This window comes from Zalophus californianus, chromosome 14 (assembly GCF_009762305.2).
Source record: "Zalophus californianus isolate mZalCal1 chromosome 14, mZalCal1.pri.v2, whole genome shotgun sequence".
Classification (NCBI taxonomy): Eukaryota; Metazoa; Chordata; class Mammalia; order Carnivora; family Otariidae; genus Zalophus; species Zalophus californianus.
Genome location: NC_045608.1, coordinates 13,512,440 through 13,533,115, shown reverse-complemented (window position 1 = coordinate 13,533,115; position 20,676 = coordinate 13,512,440). Strand labels below are relative to the sequence as shown.

General features: G+C 48.0%; 1 protein-coding gene across 13 annotated transcripts in view; it reads left to right on the top strand.

The window, feature by feature from the left end:
- SPRING1 (SREBF pathway regulator in golgi 1) overlaps nucleotides 1-17,517 on the top strand; it is a 31,852-nt gene extending 14,335 nt beyond the window's left edge. For 6 of the 13 annotated variants that reach the window (XM_027575746.1, XM_027575743.1, XM_027575741.1 and 3 more), the window contains one exon: nucleotides 16,741-17,517. In XM_027575746.1, coding sequence (XP_027431547.1) covers nucleotides 16,741-16,935 — 195 coding nt within the window. In that variant the 3' untranslated portion in view covers nucleotides 16,936-17,517. Of the gene's footprint in view, nucleotides 1-1,407; nucleotides 3,274-16,740 lie in introns of those variants that run through there. The other 7 variants (XM_027575749.2, XM_027575745.2, XM_027575752.2 and 4 more) reach the window with 3 other exon arrangements.
- The last annotated feature ends 3,159 nt before the right edge of the window (nucleotides 17,518-20,676 follow it).

The window sequence follows — 20,676 nt, the reverse complement described above, 5'->3', positions numbered from 1 at the left end:
CATTTAAAAATACACGAATAAATCTGTGGGTGGTGAAGCTCCCAGTACTCACTAGCATGCTGTCTGTAAATGCTCTGTTCTTCGGGCGCTCGGCGCGCTGCCCCTCGCCCTACAGGCGTTCGCATGCCTGTGCCTTTGCATCACTGCACCCTCGCTCTCCGCTTTTGTGGTCGGGTGGTCGTCAGGGCTCTCGATGTAAGATCGCCAGCCATGTGTGGTGTCCGAGCTCGCTTCTCCTGGCTTCTGTTCGTTGTGTCTACGAGACTATACTGGTTTCGTCTGAGATAGCAGACTCGTTTGTCATTCTTTGTGACTCTTGTACCCTTTGCCAGGTTTCTGTAGACTGCCTTTTGATTTTATGCCGCTTTGTGTGTCTCTCGTCTGCTCTTAGAGCATTCAGGATCACTGGGTAAATATTTCAGGGATTATAATGAGCATTTGAAAACATGAAGAAATTCCTGATGGTCTTGTTTTCCTGGAAGAGCTTTCTACTTGAATGGGCTTTAAAGGAAATGTGGAGGAAGGCTGAACACATGACTCATTTTGATTCAGATTCTCTCTCATTCTGAGAAATTCTAGAAAAGGCGGAATATTTTCTTTCCTTAACTGATAAAACCCAGACCCTATTTCCAATCTTGAGGGAAGATGCTAACCTTTTTGACTTGATCTTTAAAAAGAGAGAGTTCCCAGTTGCCAGTTTGTCTTGATTGCGGTATCCCAAAAAATTTGCTGCGTGTCTATAAATTAGATTAATACTTATGATTTAGATGTTAATCATTGGTCTTGGGCTAATTAATGAACTCCAGACTAGCCAAAAACTCATGTTGCCTGTATGAAAACAAATTGGTGAAAAAATTAGCCATCAGGGATGATTGTGTTAAATCCACTTTCCATTTATTTAGCCAAATGAGGCTTGTGTGGTATTGTGGGATTTGGCTCGTGTACCAGACCTTGAGGTACATAAAACTTCAGGAAAGCGCCTGGACGTGGCATCTCCTTTGTCTCTGCCAGGGTTCAGTACCAGGAACTGAATTTCCTTGGAGCACAGAAGTCAGGAGCAAAACACCTGCTGGATCTTAATCTAACTTAACATCATCTGTGAAAAAATAGTTGAGTTGCTAGGTTGTTTTAAAAAACAAACAAAACTCACTGTTGACGGAGGAAGAAACGTGCATGTGGTGATGTTCTGTCCATTTTCATGCTTTTCATTGGCCTTCTGTATTGAGCATGCACCTTTGTTTCAAAGCAGTGCCTGGATTCTTTTGGTGGCATTTGGAGATGGCCTCATGTAGGCTTCTGCAGGGAGTCCCTGCCCACAGTCCCGCTCTGGCCTCCACTGTCCCATAAGGGAGGTGTGTGAGACTCTGCTCTCTCTCATGGCACTCTTATCTTCCCTTTTGCCAACAGAGCGTGCAGCACGAGAACACCTATAGGGACCCCATAGCCAAGTACTGCTATGGAGAGAGCCCTCCCGAGCTCTTCCCCGCGTGATGGGCACAGAAGGCAGACCAGGCACCACCGGAGAGCTTGTGGCCTGAAGCCACCCTCCAGCGTTCTCTAGTCCGCTTGGAAGAAGAGAGGCATCGCGCGGGAGCCTCGGCTTTGACCACTTCTTGTGTTGTAGTCTGTGGCCTCGCTCTCCACTGGGCTTTACCCTGTGAAACTGTTCTGTAAAGCAGCTTGGAAACACCAGCGGGTCACATTCAAGAACAAACTACCGGCGAGTTTGTGGAGGTGTTGGCGCTCTGGGGCACCTCTCCCGTGGCAGACTCATCGAACCCTTCCCTGTAAAGTTATTTATTGGATTTCTCTGGAGTAGTGGGAAAATGGTAATGTTTTATATAGGAAGATGCCTTGCCTTGATAGTTGAATATATTCAAGGAAATTGTTGTTGTTCTTGTTTTCTTGTATTCTTGAGTTTTATGAGTTAAGTCATCCCTTCACCCGGATAAAACATTTGGCCTTTCTGAATGTGCGTGTTCTCTCAAGGTAGTTATTTGGGTTTTGTTTTGACAGCACCTTCAGGAGTGGGCCCTGGACACTGTATCCTGACATCTAAAATTGTCAACAACTCAGAGCTACTCTTCCCCGTACCGGCTTCCCTGCAGGGGGCACCAGGCGCCCTCAGCTTTTCTCGTAGTGGTATTTGAATATGCTTTCATACCTGCGTGTGAGCACTGTTTGAACCAGAAATTCCAACTCACTGTTCTGGAGGATTTTGTTCTCATTTCCCATGCCACTGTTGATATGATTGCAGTCTGCTCAGCCGTGGTACGCTGGGAGCCTCAGGAACGTCACCAGCAGCCTCCTCTCCTCTCCTGTCATGGAAAACTGGTGTTAAGGGGATTCCTAAGTGGAGATACATCTAGCAACTGGCTGTAAGCAGTCATCCTTCATCGTTTCCAGCTTCAGGACATGTAACAGGTTCAGACCTTCAGTTTCCTTATGATCTGCAAAGAAGAAGAAAACCCAAGTTTCTGTCAAGGTTCTGTGAGAGTTACCCATTCCCTCAGTGGGGCGAGTCCGTGAAGGCTTGGTGTGCTGGTTGCTGGTCCACGTGCTCGAGGTGCTCCCCACTGGCTTTCTAGTATGACACTGAATCTCACAGGCTCAGCGTCGAGAGTATTTGGTCCTCCTGTCAAGACATCCTGGCCCTCAAATTGTATGGCTCTTTGCTCTAGTAAGGGAGACGTGGGCGCACAGCTCTTTCCTGGAGCGAGCCCCTCACTAGCCCCCAGGATTGGGCAGGGTCTTTTTCATTTTTTGATTGTTGAAGCTGTTGACCTTGGAGTGGGGCAGTAGTTTTATAATCCACTTTTGACATGTTTTTCAGAAGGGCTTTTTCTTTGGACCATGTTTGCCTTCCAGTATGTTTCTGCATTATGTAGCAATAATTCCCCTTAACTTTCTCCTATTACTTCTTCAATTTCTTTTCCCAAAGTGGTTTGTCCCCCTAAATAAGCTTTCTCCAAGGGATAACTGGCAATTGTTTTTAATGTCCCCCCCCCCCCCAAAATCTATTTAGTTTGCATTGGACTTTTTGGATTCTATGTGCATTCACGGTGCTAAATCAAACTTTGTATGTGAAAGAAATGTGCATGTCTGGATGTTTTACCATCTCATTCTTTTTGGTAACTCAGTCTGGTGTATGTCTGTTTCATGTGGGTTGTCACTGGTGTCAGCCTCTCCTTGGAGCTCATTTGAACTTTTGAACGATGTAACAGATTTAATGTGAAAATGGCTTTATATCAAAGACTAATGCCTGTCTCTTTACTTCGTACTTGAATTACTGACGAGCACGTTCTGCACTTTTCAGGGCTTTCACAAACAGCTCACTTGTATTACCACCTTGTAGATGAGGAGGTAGTGAGAGGTAGAGTGACTTCCCAGGGCCCCCACTGAGATGTAACAACAGAACCAAAGCAAGAACTTCATCTCTGGCTTCAGGTCCACTGTCCTTCCCACCGCCTCTCACCAGCCCCGCTGCTGACCCAGCCGTCATCATCCCCCCAAGAACGTGGAGATTTCGGTTGTCCAGGCCAAAAGAGAGGAGAGGTGGCATCAGTAGCCAAATTGGGTTGATAATTCAAAGGTCATTTTCATTTGGCTCTGGAATATGTGTTTGTGGGTTTTTTTGTTTCTGTTTTTGTTTATTTACTTAAGTCAATTTAGAGGCGTGTTCACGTTTTTGGAAACTCACAGTGCTGCAGACTACATAATGAAGCCACTGACGGACCTGGACCATCGCTCGGCCTCCCCAGCCTTCCAACCCAGAACCCCTCCCTGCTCTGCACTCTCCGGGTTGTTTCTGGTTTCCTCAACTGAGCGTTTCTAGAATTAGGGACCTCATCTTGGTTTTGCGTGCCCAGAGTTTAGCAAAGTGTGTGACACATACTGGGCTTTTAGGGAAAGATCAAAGAAGGGACGAAAAAAAAAGGTTGACAAATACGGAGTGTTTGGGGCTAAAGGTAAGAGGGTAATTCAAAGTATTTCCACCAATTCTCAATCTTAATTTCCTTGCTCGTTGCTGGAGTGATAAAGATCTGTCCTAACAGGAAAGAAACAGCAGAGTATGCAAGAGGTACTGAGGCGGGCAGGTACACAGGAGGGGGGACCTGCCTCTATTGGCCTGGGACTTGGGGTGGCCCTAGGCCCGGTGATGCAGGGCTGACATGGAAGGGCAAGCTTGGCAGTGCTTGGAAAGTGGGGGATAGAATTTTAGAGCAGGGTTTTCAGCTGTCAGCATGCTCCTGAAAGCTGACCTGGGGCCTCTGGGAAGTGCCTCAGTTGGTGTGGCTACCAAGGAGCTGTGGGGACGGGTAGCAGTCTGCAAGATTCCAAGCAAAACTTTTCCCATCATTGACATTTGCAGATAAATTGTAAATATGCAGAGGTGTTGCTTATTTGGTCTTGGTTATTCCCTCGAAGGCAGCAGAGAATTCTGCTTCGCGGTGAGTAACTACAGTCTTCTCTTCTGCGTCCCAGGCATCCCGTGGCTTGTGAGGCGTCCTCAGGAGTGAAGCCCCGTGCTCAGCACCGAGTCCGCTGTCTGCAGCCCGGGGGTGGGGGTGTCGGGCAGTGACAACACGGGGGTCAGTGGACCCCTTACTCGGAAGGATGGCAAATACAGAACTCAGTATTATTTTTATGACTTTTTTAAAGAACTCACGCTAAAGATGAAAATTTTCAGATAATTCAGGAATATGTAAAGATGAAAGTAATAATAACCTAAAATCCCACAACCCAGAGATCAGCCCCCATATTTTTTCTCTTCCCTCATGACTTTCCAGGCAGAAAGGAGAGCACTTTTTCCTCTTGAAAACAATCCTGTAATGGACATCCTTCTAAGTTACATATAGGCCTATAATAATTTTAATGACCATATGGTATCAATTTCATGGATTACAATAATGTTATTAATCCCCTGCTGAGGACACTTTGCTTATTACCATTTTTTTTTTTTTTTTGCTACTACAAACAATGCATTCGTGATACGCTTTTATATGCATGGTTGTATATTTATCTAATAACTGTTTCCACCAATTTTTTGCTCTCACCTAAAGAGTGTGGGAATGTCTTTTTTGCCCTGCCCCTGAGAACCTGCACACCATCTTTGTCAACTCTGCTGATGGATCTCAGTGTTTTAATTTGTATTTATTTAATTGCTGCTGAGGTGAACTCTTCCATGTTCTGATTGGCCATTTATTTATCATCCAAATATCCCTGACCTTGGCCAACCTAGCTCCCTTTTTCTTGGCATTTTTGAATAAAAGGAAGCCCTGTGTTACCCCAAAGCAAGTAGCAACTTTTCTAGTTGACCTAGGGCATCAAAAGGGGCCAGTTTTGTCCCGAGAGGACCTTCAGCAATGTCTGGAGATGTTTTTGTCAAAACTGGGGGAGGGTGGTGCATCTAGTGGGCTGAGGCCAGGGATGCTGCTAAACATCCTTCTGTGCACAGGGTGGCCTCCACGACAGGATGACCTGGCTCCAGATGTCAGCAGGGCCTAGGTGGAGGCCCGAGCCTCGGGTCACATTTCCCCCCTTTGGTTGAACAGAAGAGCTGCCAGGAGCTGTGAGCTGACTTTATTATTTCCCTGCCCTTGCTTTCAGCCGCGCTGAGTGCTGCTGATTCAATTACCCTGGAATCCCTGGGGACCAGCTACTTCCTCGCAGGTCTCTCCCAGCTCAGTGCTGCCTCCAGGAATGACATTATTACTCTGCCACGCTGTCCTTAGCACACTAACGTGATCCCAGAGCAGACGCCCTCCTGGCTGCAGAATGACCTGGAAGTTTACCCACAGCCCCCTCCCTACCATGACAGATTTGCTCTCCTGGTCCACCCCCCGCCCCCAACAGCTCTTTGCATGGAGTTACTCTTGGGGAGAGGGAGATGGGAAATGCTGCTATCAAAAGGTGCCACAGAAGTATATAATAATAATTTTTATTTTTTTTAAGATTTTATTCATCTGACGGCACAAGCAGGTGGAGCGGCAGGCAGAGGGAGAGGGAGAAGCAGGCTCCCCACTGAGCAGGGAGCCCGATGTGGGACTTGATCCCAGGACCCTGGGATCATGACCTGAGCCGAAGGCTGATGCTTGACCGACTGAGCCACCCAGGCGTCCCTATAATAATAATTTTTTAAAAAAGGAGAGAAGCCAGTGGATTATGAGAGTTCTTTCCTACACGAGTGCTTTCCTGACTTCGGCTTGTCTCCCTGCACTACCGTCCAGGCCCTTCTGTGTGGATTTGTCTCGCATAGGGTGTTACCAGGCTGTGGGTGCAGTTTTGGGTGCTGCTATCCCTGCTCTTGCTCAGTCACACATCTGCCGCCAGGTTCCTCGTGCAGTCTGCTTCCACAGACATGGAGAGGAACCGGGGCACAGGCAGTGTCCTAGGAGGGGGACAGCGCCTGGCCTGGTGGGATCACTTATCTTGTATGTACAACTCAATTCACATCTGATGGTGGATCTGAACTGCTGGGCATTCTAAAAATGAGAGGACAGCCTTTAATATGATAAACAAAACTGGCTGGTTACAGCCAAGAGACAAAGCAAGGAATTAAATATTTGAACAGGGGTCCAGTTTTCTTGTTTTTCAGAACTGCACTGCTGTGGACTCAGAGGGACCAGAACGTACAACTGCTAGAAATGCATTGTTTATAAGTGGGCACTTTCAAAGTTGTTGGTAGGATAAATAGTCCCTTGGTCTTTGGACTTACTTTATTTATTTTTATTTAAGTTCAATTAGCCAACATATATTTGGCTATAGTTGGCTAACCATTAGTTTCGTGTTCAGTAATTCATCAGTTGTGTATAACACCCAGTGCTCATCACATCATGTGCCCTCTTTAATGCTCATCACCCAGTCACCCCCTTCCCCCACCCACCTCCGGACTTCTTTAATTCCTTCACTTTTTATGCAAGGTGGAGTAGGCTAGCTCTGGCCAGCTTGCATCCAGGTTTCACAAAGTCAGAAGTGGTGTTAGCTAAATGAGAAAAGGTAGTGTTGACTCTCAGTGAAATTCTAGATTTCAGGCTATGTTGGCCACACCTCCCTATTACTAAGGGTGTGTGTGTGTGTGTGAGAGAGCAGAACAACAGCAGTATGAGGTAGGTGAGGAGCCTCCTAATTAACAAGAGCACAGGCATGCGTGACTTTGAGTAAAGTCACCTCTTCTCGCTTTGGTCTCCTCGTTTGTCAAAGGAGGGTGCTTGCTAAGGTCTCTGGCAGATTTGGAAAGTCTGATCTCTGTGACCAGCCAGAGATGCTGGTGTGTGTTAAAGCGAGACCAGACCTTGTGCCTCCAAGCAGCGCAGTCCTGGGCTCTGACCCTCACAGGGTGAGCAGACACCAGCCATCGGAAGCCCTTTCCTCAAACCAGGGCTTTCCCTTTCTCTCTCGAAGATTTCAACTGGGGCTAACCATTTTCTGCCTCTTCCTGTTCAGATTTTAAATAGACACTGTATTCCTCTCTTCGGGGACCAACTTATCATGGATTGCTGCTCCACACCTGTGAAAGCAGCTGTTGTGTTTTCCATCATAAAAACAGCTGTCTTTTGGCAGGGATGCACAGGGCTGTGCTACGTAGTCTTACCTTAATATGCCACTAAATTATTCAGGTGTCCTTAACCTGAGACACCCCCAGCATCCTGGAATTCCTGAGAAGGGCTTCTGCAGTCACTCCCCAGGAAAAGGTTTTCCTTTCATTTCTTTTGTGATTACAAGGCAGAAGCCTTAAAATGTAGGAAACTGCGTTTTAAAATGCAGGAAATTACAAAGAAATTGTGCCAAATCAGTCAGACTCCTAGGCCCCAAAGAGAACCATATCAGTTTTGATGTGAATTTTGCCTATTATTTTGTACATCAACGTGTATTTTATGTTAGTATGCAAATCAAGTAAAGTCCTATAGATACTATTTTAAAATAAACAATCCCTGTTAGATTGATTTAACCCAATTATAGCTAACTAACTTATAGAGCAGGAAAGTGCACAATTTGCTCGTATCACCCGGCCTCTGAAATAAAGCCAGGTGAGAGGCGAAACCCCTTTCATAGTGGCATTTCTGCATCCCCTGTCCCTGTCCGATTTCCCCGTGGTGGGGAAAGCAGTCTTTCTGTTCTTCACAGATACATTCTAGGTAGTCCATCTTGGCCAGACTCAGCCTGCATGAAGCATGCTGGGGACAAAGCCTGTCACCGCCAACTTCTTTCTTTTTTTGTTGTTGCTAAGCCCCAGTGCGGGGCTCAAACTCATGACCCTGAGATCAAGACCTGAGCTGAGATCAAGAGTTGGACACTTACCTGACTGAGCCCCCAGGCGCCCCGGACTGCCACTTTCTGGAGAGCTGAGAGGATGGGAGGGAGCCCGCTCCAGGTCTCCTAAGCATGTCATTCATACAGAAATGAAGGGGAAAGTATATTAAAGGTGTGGGAAGGACGCCTGGATCGTCTTACTGGATGTCTGGTGTGGAGGAAGGATGATCTGAGCTCAGGGCAGCCCACGTGCTCCCCGAAGCCGACTCTGACAAGTGTCTGGCAGCATGATGGTTTCTGAGGGCCTGAGGGACCTCCATTTTTAAAGATATTCTCATGTGCTCCGTGGGGCCCGCTGGCGGGCACTGTTTGGAGCTGGGATCTGCTGTGTTCTCTCTTCAGAGGCTCAGAAGCCTGGAATCCCCCTCACGTGCTGAACTCCTGGGAGGTCTTTCACCTGGGCAGCATTTCGTGGCATTCCTGTAGAAGCTCAGTCCCTGACATGCACACCCATCCTGTGCTTTGCCTGCGGCCTGCTCAGTGCCAACGTGGAGGCCCGAGATAAATAGTCTTGCAGCAGCTTAGCAGTCGACTGGGCTCATTTATTTGACACAAATAAGCTCATTGACCTGATTTAGCGCAGGGAGGAACTGTGGAGTTGAGTCAGAAGTGATCTCAAAGCCCTGTCTCTTGTCCGCAGCTTTCACAGACCCCCAAGGACAGCTGCCTAGTTAAACGGATGCTCAATGCTCGTGGGCGCCATTTCAAGGGCAGAGGGGGAGAGAGGATGGAGAGGTGGAAGGAAGAGGGGCGGAGGGGAGAGGAGAATGAGGTGGTGGTGGCACAGACACCAACAATTGCTCTCTGTGCCACTTGGTGGCACCAACTCCATAGGTTTTCTGTCTCCGCACACTCCTCGTCAAGCGACTGTAGGGCCCGTGCCCGCATGGACTCCCTCTCCTAAAACAATGAAGCTCTTTCTGTCGACGGAGAACCATCTGCCGCCGAGGACACACTGGGGCTCCTTCCGGGGTCCTGTCCATTTTATGCACAGGGCCCCGGGCAAGCAGCCTCTGGTCTGCCACTGGTGCCCATGCTACCCTGTTCGTGGAGGGGAGAAGGAGATGGGTCCCTTAATCATTCTTTCGCAGCCGCAGCCAGCACTTGGGAAGTGCTCAGAGTGTGCTGTTCTGCCCCCCACCCCCATCTTCTGAGGCAGGTATTCTTTCTTGTCTCCATTTTGTAGAGGAAGTCTCTGAGGCACAGTTAAGTTTTGCTCGAAGCTACACGTGAGATGCTGGAGCCACATGCCAACTTCAGATCTCTGGAAGGTGCATGCAGGCCCAGTGGGCAGCACGTGACCTTGGCACATTGTGATAACAGCAACCCTCTTCTAGTCATTTCTGGTGCTAAAGGCCTCTTACTTAATCCTAACAACCGCTCCTGTGCAGTAGGTAGCAGGCCTGTTTACTCCCATTTTAAGGAAATGAACCCAAAGATTAAATACTGTGCATAGCGGCATGCTGTCCTGATTGTTTAAACCAGGATAGTGATTGAACCCAGATCTTTCTTGCTCTTGACTTGACGTAGACTTTCAGCCCCTGTGAAATAGTAAATGCTGCACTGGGTCTGAGCACTAAAGTAGGGGGCAGGTGCTGGGGGAGGACTGCTTTGCATTTGCTCTGAAATGTGCACTTTGGCCTCAGGATTGGATCATCCTTGATTTAAGCAAAAAACGTTTAACCTTTTCTCTGCTGGTCCTTGCAAGGAAGGGTGTTTGAAGACTATTGGAAGGAGAATGTACCCTTCCAGCACTAGTGAGAGGGCTGGGTCTTAATATCCACTGATCAGAGCCCTTGTATTGGGCTGAATTGTGTCCCCCCCATAATTCATACGCAGAAGTCCCTCAGAGGATCACATATTTGGAGAGAAAGCCTTCAAAGAGGTGATTAAGTGAAAATGCGGCCATTAAGGTGAGTTCTAATCTAATAGGACTGGTGTCCTTATAAAAAGAGAAAGAGACCAGTGGTGCAAGAACGTGGCCATCTGCCAGCCAAGGAGAGAGAGACTGTAGGAGAAACCAAGCCCTACCCACACCTTGCTCCCGGACTTCTGGCCTCCAGAGCCATGAGAGAATACATTTCTGTTGTTTGAGCCCCCCCTTCCCCGGCCCCAGCCCAGTCTGTGGTGCTTTGTTTCAGCGGCCCCGAGCTGCCGATCTAGCCCTTGAGGGAAGTGAGTGCTCCGTTAACAGGCAGAACCAAAGGGCAGCTTGGGGCAGGGGAAGACCCGGCTGCACTCTGGAGTTCTGGCTCTGCATGTCTCCTCCCTTCTGGGCCTAGATACCCCTCTGGGAGAAGGGGGCACACGGCATCATGCACAAGGATCCTTCCAGCCCTGGTGTTGTGGCATGCTAGTTGGTGGTCTCCAGAACCTGCAGAGTGTTGGCTGAAACCAACAGTGTTGAACCAGAGGGAGATTTTTGCCCCCTAGGGGACATTGCCAACCGTCTGGAGACCTTTCTGATACTCACAAGTGTGTATATGGAGGCACTCCTGACATGCAGTAGAGAGGCCAGGGAGGCTGGTGCACAGCACAGCCCCCTCCACAAAGACTTAGCTGGCCCCCAGTGTCACCAGTGCCAGGAGAGAAAGCCTGGGTCAAACTTGTCACCCCTTGAATGGTGCTGACACCCGATTGCCAGTCCCAGCCATCCATCCTGCAGATATTTACTTAGCGCCTGCTGGGTGCTGGGGAGACCACAGAACTGCAAGATGGCCTTCTGACATGTAAAATTGAGTGGGTCCTGAGCCTCTGGTTTGCTGACTGTAGTACCTGAGCATCCTTAGGGATTGATTGACCCTTAGGATGAAGTGTCACTTTGGGTTTTTAAAGAAAATCTTTGATGCTTGAACCACGCAGGCACCATTTATTTATTCTTACTTCATTCTTCATTCACAGATCTACACTTGTATAACTTGTTTATTTTCTAAAAGGATTTGAGAAAATACATGTTTATATACAATTCTGGTAAATAGAATAGAAAGTGGACATGCAGTTGAACAACACAGTTGATGAGTTTCCTGGCAGCAAGGGCAAAAAGAGAAATCCCTCATGTTAATTCAAAGCATTAATGGCATAAAGGCAAAGCATTTCCTCAATGCAAAGTCTAAAACGAGATTTTTGTAGGGCTTTAGACAGAGGATACTGACTGATAGATATATTGAGTAGGAAGCATACCAAAACCAGGCATTTTTGGATGTTGGGTAGAATGATGAATTAGAAATGGTCTCTGCTTTCAGATAATATAGTCTATTGTGAGAGACGGGCAGTTAGGTCACTATCTGCCATTTGGGATCATAAATGTGAGGATAGAGGAAGTGCTGCTCTGTGGGTAAGGCGGGCAGGGCGGCCTTACAGAGTAAAATGCCGTGTTTATAAATACGTCCATTTCTTTCTAATTTTGGTAATTTTTTCTTTTTAGAGAGAGCATGAGCGGGGAGGGGAAGGGGGGGGAGGGGATGGGCTGGGGGAGAGGGGAGAGAATCTTGCAATGGAGCCCAACCAGGGGTTCGATCTCACAACCCTGAAATCATATGAGCTGAGCCAAAAACAAGAGTCAGACGGTTAACTATCTGAGTCACCCAGGCGCCCCAAATTTATGTGATTTTTTCTGATTATAAAGTAATACACTGCATTATAGAAAATTAGGGCAGTATAAAAGAGAATAAAAGCTTTCATAATTCTTCCATCTATAGATAACCGCTATTCTTTGGTGTGTATCTGTTTTCATACACACACACTTAATATATTTAACAAAAAAGGAAATTGGGATGCTATTATATTTTACTATCTTGTAGCCAAATGAATGGCACTTGAATGGGGCTTTGAAGTATGAGTTGGAGATGACCAAGTAGAGAAAGTGGTGTGCGTGCCAGGCTGACTGTGGGGTTAGGCAGCCAGGCTCCAGGGGGATGGGTGAAACCCCACATTTCATTTCACAACTCCAGGGGGCGTCATTCCCATGGTAACAAAGAATGTTGTCCCCCGCCCCTGGGTTGTCAACCCAGCAGCCTTGGGTTTGTTTTTTTTCACTTACCAGTGTAATGGGAGTGGTTTTCTTTGTTAATCTACTACTTCATTGTTTTTTTGTAACAATTTCATCAGGATATAATTTACTTACCATACAATTCACCCCTTTAAAATGTACAATTCAATGATTTAGTACATTCACAGAGTTATGCACCCATCACAATTAATTTTAGACATTTTTGTCACCCCAGAGAAACCCCATACCCCTTAGTAGTCACCCCCCATTCTTTATCCCTCCCAACCTCTGGCAACAATTTGCCTGCTTTCTGTCTATGGATTGACCCATTCTAGAGGTTCCACATAAACAGAATCATGCGTATGCGGTCTTTTGTAACTAGCTGCTTTTGCTCAGCATATTTCCAGAATTTACCCATGCTGCAGCGTGTGTCAGCTTCATTCAGTAATTGTTATTGCTGGGATTTGACTTCTCCACATCCTCCCCAGCACTTGGTATTGTTCATCCTATTGTTTGTAGCTGTCCGGTGGTTATAAAATGGTACCCCACTGTGGTTCTGACTGGCGCACCCCGACGGCCAGTGATTGTCATCTTTGGAGAGATGTCTGTGCTCATCCTCCCATCTTTAAACTGGGTTGTCTTTTTATTGTTGAGTTGGTAGCGTTCTTTATATAGTTTTGACGTTAATTCCCTTATCAGATACATGACTTGCAAATATTTGTCCTGTTCTGTGGCTTGTCATTTCACTTTCTTGATGGTGTTCTTTGAAGCATAAAAGTTTAACTTTTGTTGCTTGTGCTTTTGGTGTCATATCTAACACCAGTTGATTTTTAATGCATGATCATACTCCTTGGAATGGGTGTAACATAATGGGATGATAGTTTGATTCTCACCTGCATAAAGTCATGTGTTTTAAATGCCCCCTCCCCCCACTGATGTCTGTACTCTGGATGGCTGCAGTTAGACCACAGACCACATTTTGTCCCATCCTGTAACCTTTATAGACACTTCATTGCTCCATATGCTGTTTTTCTCCCCCACGAATGTGTCTGGCTGCACTCAGACCTCTGCAGAGTCGTTGGCAAGGAGCACAAGTCTCCAAGGAGCGCGGCCTCAGGTGTCCCCTGTCCTGAGGTCATTGCTAAAGGTTGCACTAAGGCACCCTTGCAGGACCACGTCGCCATCTGCTGGTAGAAATGGGCAAGTGAGATGCCGGAACCGGGAAGATGGCTCAACCACAGGTGGTCAAGGACCTCGGGCTAATTCTTTTCTCGATAGCCTACCTACTCCTGTTGCTTTGAAGGTCTTCCCGCCTTGGGAGGTAGTGTTTAAATATTAAATCCCTTACTTAAACGGAATCTGTTTTTCTGTTCTTGTTCCATGGGCGTTGCCTGGTGCGTGGAAAACGTCAAATAGGAAGCAATACTGTTCCTCGGGTGAGGAGAGGGAGATGAATAGGAACCATTTTTGTACCATATGGGTAATGTTATCTTTGTGTTCGTTGAGTCTCCGACGCTCCAGAATCCTCTCAGTGGTGTCGTGATACCTGCTTCTGCCAGCTCTCCCTGGTCTGTTGCCCCCACTTTGCCGAGTAGCACAGTGAGGCCCTGTAAAGATAAAGAACTGACCTTTGTTTTCTAGAACAGCATGGGCGACAACCTCATTTTTTAAAATGAATGATAAAGGGGTGCCTGCGTGGCTCAGTTGGTTAAGTGTCCGACTCTTGATTTCGGCTCAGGTCATGATCTCAGGGCCATGAGATCGAGCACCACATCAGGCTCCACGCTGAGCATGGAGCCTGCTTGCCTGTTTAAGATTCTCTCTCCCTCTGCCCGCCCCCAAAATAAATAAATAAAAGATAAATAAATAAAATGAATTGTGCAACAGCCAGGGTGTGAAATCATTAGTACCTAGTATAACGTCGTATACTCTGTTTTACTAAGTGTTTATTGAATGAGTGGAATAAAAAAGTTTCCGCATCCCAACTCCTGACCATTTTTCACCACACCAAGCTGCTTCTGTCCTAAATGCTGCAGTTATTTCAATAAATATATATAATGGTGTTCACTGAGAGGACACATGTTTATCATTTGTCTTTCAGCCTTTAGTAAGGGGAGAATAAAAATGTGATTTGTAAAAAAAAGTGCAGAGAAACCGGTACGCACATATTCATATCAGCACTATTCACAACAGCCAAGAAGTGGCAACAACCCGAACAGTCGTCAGTAGATGAATGGATAAACAGAATACAGTCTAGCCCACACTGGAATACTATTCAGCCCCCAAAAGGAATGAAGCTCCCACACACACTACAACACGGATGAAGCTCGAGAACATGATGCTAAGGGAAAGAAGCCAGCCACAAAAAGGACACATATTGTATGATTCCATTTATATGACATGCCCAGAGGAAGCCAATCTGTAGAGACAGAAGGCATGGTTAGTGGTTGCCAGGGGCTGGAGGGAAGGGGGAAGATGAGCAGTGACTGCTAAGGGTTTTGGGGTTTCTTTGGGGTGATGAAAATTCTCTCAAGTTGCTTGTGGGAATGGTTGCACGACTCTGAATACACTCAGAATACCACTTGAAATGGGTTTGCATTTGATAACATACTATATCCCAATAAAGCGTTTCAATAAAGCTGTTCTTAAAATGTGCACAATAAAGCTTAACACAGGGCTTAGCCTGAGGAGGTTAGGGGATTGTTTGTACTGGGGATCCTCACAGAGGAAGAGGAATCCAGTACAGAGAGCTGGGCTCACCAGGTAGACCCAGGCTCAAACCCCAGTCCTGCCCCTGTCTAGTAGCATCATTTTGTGCTAATACTTAGTCACTTTGAAGCTTGATTTCCTTCTTTGCAAAAGAGACATGATAATACCCTCCTCACTTTTTTTGGGGGGGGTACGGATTATATTGATCATGTATATAAAGTTTCTTGCAAACACCATGTTCAACAAATACTAATTTCCATCCAACCCTGAGCTGCTATGATTCTGTGGTTTTCAGGCTCGTGAAAGGGCATTCTACTAAGTCCTCTTGCCTTTGGAAGCTTCTAGTGGGCAGTGTAGCTGAGTATTTCAAAATGTGAAATGAGGGGTTTGGACTGAACTGAAAGCTCGGTTCATTGCAGGAATCCATGGTTTCCTCATTTAGGTGCCCTTTCTACGTTATGTGTCCACCAGAGTCCATTCTGTTCTACCCGGCAAGATCCTGATCCTGCAAAGGATGATCTGTGGGTTTGTGGGCCATGTGCCTCATCCTCTACCGTACTTTGAAATGATGGGGCACTTCTGCTCACTACAGGTTGTCCCCAACCCCGCCTTCACCAACTCATTCTGTAGGGGATCGATTTGCAGAGTGGTCTCCTAACAGGGGTGATGCTGCGAGTGTGGCAAGCTTCAGAATTTTTCCGACACCCTCTTGAAACAACTTTGTCCTGGATGAATAAGGACCCTTCAGGCTACTCCACATAAATGGTGTGTTGGATAGAGGCAAATGTGCCACCAAGGCAGGGAGAAAAATATAAGAGGGCATCTAGAAACGTCTCTGCCATCCCCAAAGCAACAAGTCACAGTGGTCCTGCCCCCAGACACCTCAGGACCCAGACGAAGTTGATTCTGGCGGTGATTACCGCGCTCCTTGCATTTGGAAGAGGCCTCCCCCAGTGGGCGATGCCTGATAGAGGGGAATGGATTCTCAGCATGGCATTTTCAAACTGGGTGGTCAGGACTGGGGAAGGAGAAAGGTTTAGGACAAATTGCAGAGGGAGGACTCATCCTGCTGTTCTTACAAAAATGAAATAAAAAGGGAGAAAGAGTCTACTGGGTTTTGACATTTCCAAATTCTCACTTCTACAATGGGGAGTAAATTCAGATTCCCTTTTTAAAAAAATAAAAAGCCTTCATTCGGGGTTTAATGCTAATAAGTATAATGAGGCTATGGGAGAGGCAGCTGCCAAGCTAAGAACCAGGAATGGGGAAGTGGGATTCAGACTCAGCCTCTACATCTCCTCTTCCACGTGATCCCTCAGACCATGATGCAGTGGCGTTAGGCCTGATGTGACTTAAAATGAAGGTAGTCTGCACTTTTTCTCGGGCTCTCACCCACCTTTTGCCGACAACATGCACATGTCACGGCTGAACACTGCCCTTGAGTCTGCTGTGGAAGTATGGAGAAGGTTTTCTTCCCCATGTGTGTTTGCTGGTTCTTGTGGGTTTTGTTTTTTTTTTTTAAGATTTTATTTATTTGACAGAGAGAGACACAGCGAGAGCAGGAACACAAGCAGGGGGAGTGGGAGAGGGATAAGCAGGCTTCCCGCTGAGCGGGGAGCCCGATGTGGGGCTTGATCCCAGGACCCTGGGATCATGACCTGAGCCAAAGGCAGACGCTTAACGACTGAGCCACCCAGGCGCCCAACCCTGGTTCTTGTGTTTTGGCCTAGAGTGCTGAGTCATGGAAATCTCGTCGATGGCATAGACACCTGGAGATGGATGGATGCCCCACCATGGTTGGAAGATTATGGTTTGGCAGATGTGAAGAGATGATGAAGTACAGTGGTCAGCAAACTTCTGTAAACAACCAGATAGTAAATATTTTCAGCTTTGAAGGTTGTATGGTCTCTGTCGTAACTGCTTAAACTCTGCTGTTGCAGCAGGTAGTATGTACACCGATGAGCGTGGCTATGTTACAATAAAACTTTATTTACAGAGACAGGTCGAGGGCCTGATTCAGCCTGTAGGCCAGAGGTGCCGACCTCTGGCTTAGTGGACCACCTTAATTGCTCCGACTCCTTTCTTAGTGTTGTCCCTTATTTTAGAGACAAGGTTCTAGAAAAGCTGGACTGTTTTCCTCAGTGCTCCCAGAAATGTTAAAATCATGAAAGGCCACCTTCAGAGAGAAGGACGTCGACTGAGTGGAAACAACAGGAATTTGGAGTTTTAAACCTACAGCAGATGCTGAGAAATGAAGATTCTACTGTCTTCCCATTGTCCCTCAACGGAAGGCTGGGTGTTTTAATTAGCTAATGTTGGCAAATTGCTTTGAAGAAAATTGTAAAATGTTTCGTGCTACAAGTGCCAAGAATCCTAATTAGCTTTCCTTAAAGATACCACCTGGAAGTGTGATATTTTGTTGCTCGAGGTCCAAGGCAGCAAGAATAACCTGCAGATCAAAAACCGGTTTTTAAGCAAACATAACTGAATATAAATGGATCTTTGCATCGACGTCACATTTTCTTCCTTCTGCCTAATCTGGTTCCTAGCAGCTGGGATATTAAACCCCGTAAATGGAGGGGTGTGTGTGTGTGTGTGTGTGTGTGTGTGTGTGTGTGTGTGTGTGTGTGTGTGTGTGTGTGTGTTTTCCAAGAGAGCTCGGTGGCGACGGGGACATGAAACACATTAACGCATCCATGTGTTGCTGCCAACGTTGCCTTTTGGATTTTTGGCTTGTGCCCCAGAGGTCCTGCCCTGGCATGTCAAGGTTACAGATGGGAGGTGGCTGGCAGTCACTCAGTCATAAAGCAGGGCTGGCTCTCAGGTACCCCAGTCCAGGAGAGATGTGTGCATGCTCTGCCGCTCTCAACAGCTGGGTAATGAATATGCTTCCAACATCCCTGTTTCGTGTGGTGGCAGCGGCCACAGCAGCGGCATCTGATCTGTGTCACCATCAGAAGTAAGTGAGATATAGTTAATATGGACCTTAGCCACCGACGTGCATTGATTTGGAATCTCCAGGCTCTGATGAAGTCCCTGCTAAACTGGTCGGCCGGCCTGGGTGAGAGGAGGTGGCAGGGGGTGTGGGAGGGAGTTAGGGTTAGGGCAGGGGTCCTCAGCCTCAGCACTGTTGACTTTTGGGCCCAGATGAGTCTGTGAGCATGTGTTGTGGGGCAGGGGGCTGTCCGGTGCCTTGTAGGATGCTGACGTCTACCCACCAGATGCCAGTAGCAGCCTTTATTCCCAGTGGTGATGACCAAAAACTGTCTCCAGATGTGGCCTAATGTCCCCCAAGGGGACAGTCACTCCTCATTGAGAAGCATTGGGTTAAGGGGAGGGCTAGGAGTCCTCTATTTTTCAGGGAGACCCTTGGAGCAGAGACCCAATAGAAAGTGGGCCCCAGGCATCACCCCTAACTCTTCCCCGTGTCTCACACCCTCGTCTCATCCACTAGCAAACCCTGCCTTGACCCCGTGTTGTGAACTGACCGCTTCTTGCCATGCATCCTCTCCTGCTCTCGTTCAACCCCCACATCTCATCTAGACACACTGCATGTCTAACCTCCCAGTGGCCCCCTGCTCCCCGTTGCCCCCCACAGACCGTTCTCCACCCAGTTGCCAGAGGGAGCCATGGGAAGTGTCAGTGAGAGACCTCCCAGTCCCGCTGGGAAGCCCTGGCTCCATGGCACTTCTGTGGAAATCCTCCTCCTCCCTGGCGGTGTGCCCCACATGCGTACGCCTCTCCCACCTCTGCACCTGGCCTTCACTCCCCAGTCTCCGCTCAGATGTCCCTCTCCAGAGGCTTGCCCTGACCCCAGCTTGAAGAGCCCACCTCTGTCTTCTCTGGCCCAGGGGTCCTCAGCCTCGGCACTAGTGACATTTGGGGCAGGACGACTCTTTATGGTGGGGGGCTCTGCTGAGCCTTATAGGATGCGGAGTGGCATCCTCCGGCTCTCCCCACCCACCCGATTGCAACAAGGAAAAATGTCTCCAGACATTGCCAGTGTCCCCTGAGGGGCAACATCGCCCTGGCTGAGAACCACTGCCCTCCTCCTTCTGTTTTATTTTTCGTCACAGGACTCTCTGATAGGACTTCCGGTCTGTTTGTCTTCTTCACGGGAAGTCAAGCTTTGTGAAGAAAGCAGACACTGAGATTTGTCCCCTGCTGTCCTTCCAGGGCACAGAATAGAGCTTGGTGCAGAGTAGGTGCTTAATAAATGTGTCGAATGCTATGAAATTCGTACTTCTAAACAATCAGTGGGGCAATGGGGTCATGGATTTGGGGCAGAACTGGGCCTACAGAGTGTGTTTTACTGGTCCTAGACATCGAAATTCTGCACCCTGGATGCCTGAAAAGTCCTTAAAGCACAGAGAAGCCTTCAGGAAAGCTAGGCTAGGGGTCTTGGGAAAGGGCAGCCCCAGGGCCCCTCCCCGAAGTGCTTACCAGGCAGGTGGGAGGCAAAGGCGGGACCCGCGGACCTGCGGGTGCCCAGGTGAGCTGGCGGAGCACACTTGGGGAGACACAAGGCTCTGTTAAGAGGGAACTGCCCCTGGCCTGCAAGCATTTGCAGACTGAAGGATTCGGGTGGTCTGGAGATCCAGAGAACATTCTAACGTCCATTTGCGGGTGCGTTGGGGATTTCCTTTGTGGCTGCAGGTAGTACCTAGAGCTGGATCGATGAAGATGGGGTCCCCCCTTCATTCCCCTCTCCCACATCACTAAGACATCTGAAGGGACAGCTGGGACATAGTGTGCTGAGCCCCAGGAACACAGGTGCGCCCCAGGGCTGGGGGCTGGGCCCACTTGCCCAGCCCGTTCTCTCCCCTCTGCACCATGCTGCCCTAGTAGCTCCTGGCGTTTGCATGTTACCTCCCCACCCTTGCTCCCCAGCCGAGCAAGGTGGAGTACTGTAAAGTGTCATGATCCAGAGAAATCGGACTTCAGGGTCCTCCCCACGTTGTATGACTTTGGGCAGAGTGACTTTTCTAAAACTCAGTTTGCTGATCTGTACAATGGGGATAATACCTAGCTCTCTGGTTTGTCATGAGGATTCGATAAGGTGAATGGCGCTCCTCACCGGGCCTGGCCAATGTCCGTGTCCATGAGGGGTTGCCCTTATTATCCCCTCCTTATCCAGGTTTGCATTTGGCCTGTTCAGCCCCTGGCCCGGCTCACCTGCCTCCTCCCTTTTGCTCCTGCGGCGGCATCAGGCGTCCCAACTATCACCCCCTCTCCCTCCCTTCCCAGCATGCGCATCTCATCACTGTGATTACACCGTATTAGCCACCGTGATTGTTCCATGCCTTGGCACCTCATTACTGAAATAAAGTTAGCATTAATGGGAGTCCTGCAGCTAATCCCTCTGCTCACCTCTCCTGAAAATGCATTCCGGTGATTAGCAGGAGAGACACATGCATATATTCATTTTTAAAACTGTTCCCTCCTCCCCCTCTCCCTGCGTGTCTACTCAGAGTCACTGCAGAGATGGAGGCCAGGGGGCCTTTTAGCTGCCAACAGGCAGAGGAGGTGGTGAAATCGTCCTGAACTGGGGCAGGGCCGGGCTTTGGGAGCAGCCAACTTTCCCCCCTAGCAAAAGGAACATATCTGTTTCCTTTGGGTGGGTGCAGTTAAAAACAAAACCAACCCACAAAACAAAAGGCCAGGGA